The sequence below is a fragment of the Austrofundulus limnaeus genome, unplaced genomic scaffold (genome assembly GCF_001266775.1).
Source record: "Austrofundulus limnaeus strain Quisiro unplaced genomic scaffold, Austrofundulus_limnaeus-1.0 Scaffold502, whole genome shotgun sequence".
In the NCBI taxonomy this organism is placed as follows: Eukaryota; Metazoa; Chordata; class Actinopteri; order Cyprinodontiformes; family Rivulidae; genus Austrofundulus; species Austrofundulus limnaeus.
Genome location: NW_013952904.1, coordinates 72005 through 74083, shown reverse-complemented (window position 1 = coordinate 74083; position 2079 = coordinate 72005). Strand labels below are relative to the sequence as shown.

The 2079-nt window shown below is 38.2% G+C and overlaps 1 protein-coding gene across 1 annotated transcript in view; it reads left to right on the top strand.

Annotated features, from left to right (window-relative positions):
• The window catches only part of LOC106530236 (collagen alpha-1(XIV) chain), a gene marked incomplete at both ends in the record, with an annotated part of 74429 nt that overhangs the window by 5702 nt on the left and 66648 nt on the right, over positions 1-2079 (top strand). Inside the window, 2 exon segments of the mRNA XM_014025819.1 lie at positions 669-830; positions 1009-1178. Coding sequence (XP_013881273.1) covers positions 669-830; positions 1009-1178 — 332 coding nt within the window.

Genomic DNA, 2079 nt, shown 5'->3' with positions numbered 1-2079 from the left:
AAAAAAACAGAATTTTAGCTGAAATGGCGGAAAAAAGCTAAAATTTGTTAAAAAGTAGCTAAAATTAGCACTAGAAAGTGAAAAGGAGCATAACCAGTAAAAAATGTGTAAGGTGCTTTAAAGACATAGAAACATTTTAAAGGAGTTGAAGGATGTTGAAAACAGCTCCATTCATTTTCAATGGCAAAAAAGTGGCTATAAAAAGTGAAATAGCTAAAAAAAGTATAAATAGCTGAAATACCAAAAGTCATGGCACCCCTCACATGAATGAGCTGAATGCTTTGATATATGAATTGTTGAAATAGCACAAAAATTGTGGAACCAGTTAGATGCCGAAAAATGTACGGAAGAAAAAATGATTTTAATTGCGTGAAAGCTATGAAGCATTCACGCAGTAAATGTACTTCACAGGAATCACTTGGAAAAATCTGAGCTCCCTGAGTTTCTGGTTTAGCAGGAATTATATATTTAATTTGACTTATTTTATAGCTACAGAGCAAACTTCAGAGTTATGCATTTTGCAGCATATGAGTACATGAAATCCTGCCTATATTGGTGTATTTCTTGCATCACCAGAAACCAATCTCAGCTACCTTTCATGCATTTTCTCCCCAGACAGGTTGAGGTTTCCTGTCATCATCTCTGTCTGTCCTTTCTTCTGGCTTCAGGTGTTAAAAACGCCGACGAGAACGAGCTGAAGGCCATCGCGTCGCCTCCTGAGGAAACCCACGTCTACAACGTGGCGGACTTCAGCGTGATGAGCGACATCGTGGAAGGCCTCACCAAGACCGTCTGTGACCGCGTGGATCAGCTCGACAAACAGATTAAAGGTTTGAACTYGGATTTCCAATAATAAAATACCCATCAGTAACAACCAGTGTAATGTTTTACTTTGACTAGATACTAGAACTGAAAACATGTTGCTCAAAAGGACGTTTATATTTGTATTTATGCGACAAAAGCACTAAGCAGATGACAAACTTGCTCTTTATTGTTTGTAATATGTAGAGGGAGGAGAACCGGCCCCCCCTCCCAGCGCCATCTCTCCCCCTCGTGACCTCGTGACATCCGAGATTACAGCTCGCAGCTTCCGTGTGACATGGACCCACCCTCAAGGCCAAGTGGAGAAATACCGGGTGGTCTACTACCCCGCCAGTGGAGGACAACCAGAAGAAAAAGTATCCGAATACTTTTATTTTAAATTTTAAATTCACTGTTTCTTCTTATCATTTTATTTCAAATGCCTCTGCTTTAGCAGGCAGATTATTAGACGGCTCCTATGGTTCTCTGACACATGGTCAGTGTTTTATTTTGTCCTCTATTCTGATGAAGTTGCTCATTTCTAAACAGAAGGCTTAGACCTTGATGTAATGGCAGCATTTTTAATATGTGAAGCTCGGCCAATCCTTTTTGGGTCACAGAAATACAATTTCTTAGAGTGACCTCTTAAGGYTGGGCAATATGTACAAAAAAAATCACAATTAATTGTTTTTTTAGCCGATAACAATTTAATATGACAATTAATCCCCTGGAGGCCTGCATGCCCTAGTCACATGACCGATTCAAATCATTGTAGTGGGAAAAAAAATCTGTAAAAATCTGTTGTAAATTGYGTCAAAAGCACAGACTTTGTTCAGGCTTTACATCAATTTTTAAGTGGTGTTGATAGGCCAAGTAAAACCAGAGATTGATAAATAAAATACAGATTGTCTTATTTGAAGCAGAGAGGAGCACAGAGTGGACTGACTGAGGACATCCCCAGTCAGTCTGCCTGGTGGCATTAATCATGTTAATCATCAACTGCCAAAAAAATAATCGGTTAAAGTTTTTTTGACAAAAAATTGCACACAGTACGATTTTACCCGACCCTAATCTACATAATAAATGAGAATCGTTAGAAGTTACTATCATGGAATCATAAAAAGTGTCTCATTGCTACTGGTAAACTATATTTTTAAACATTTATGTGTTGCCATCTGTGGAGGGAGTGTACTTTATAAGAAAGATATACAGCGGGTAAAATAAGTATTGAACACGTCACCATTTTTCTCAGTAAATATATTACTAGAGGTGCTAATG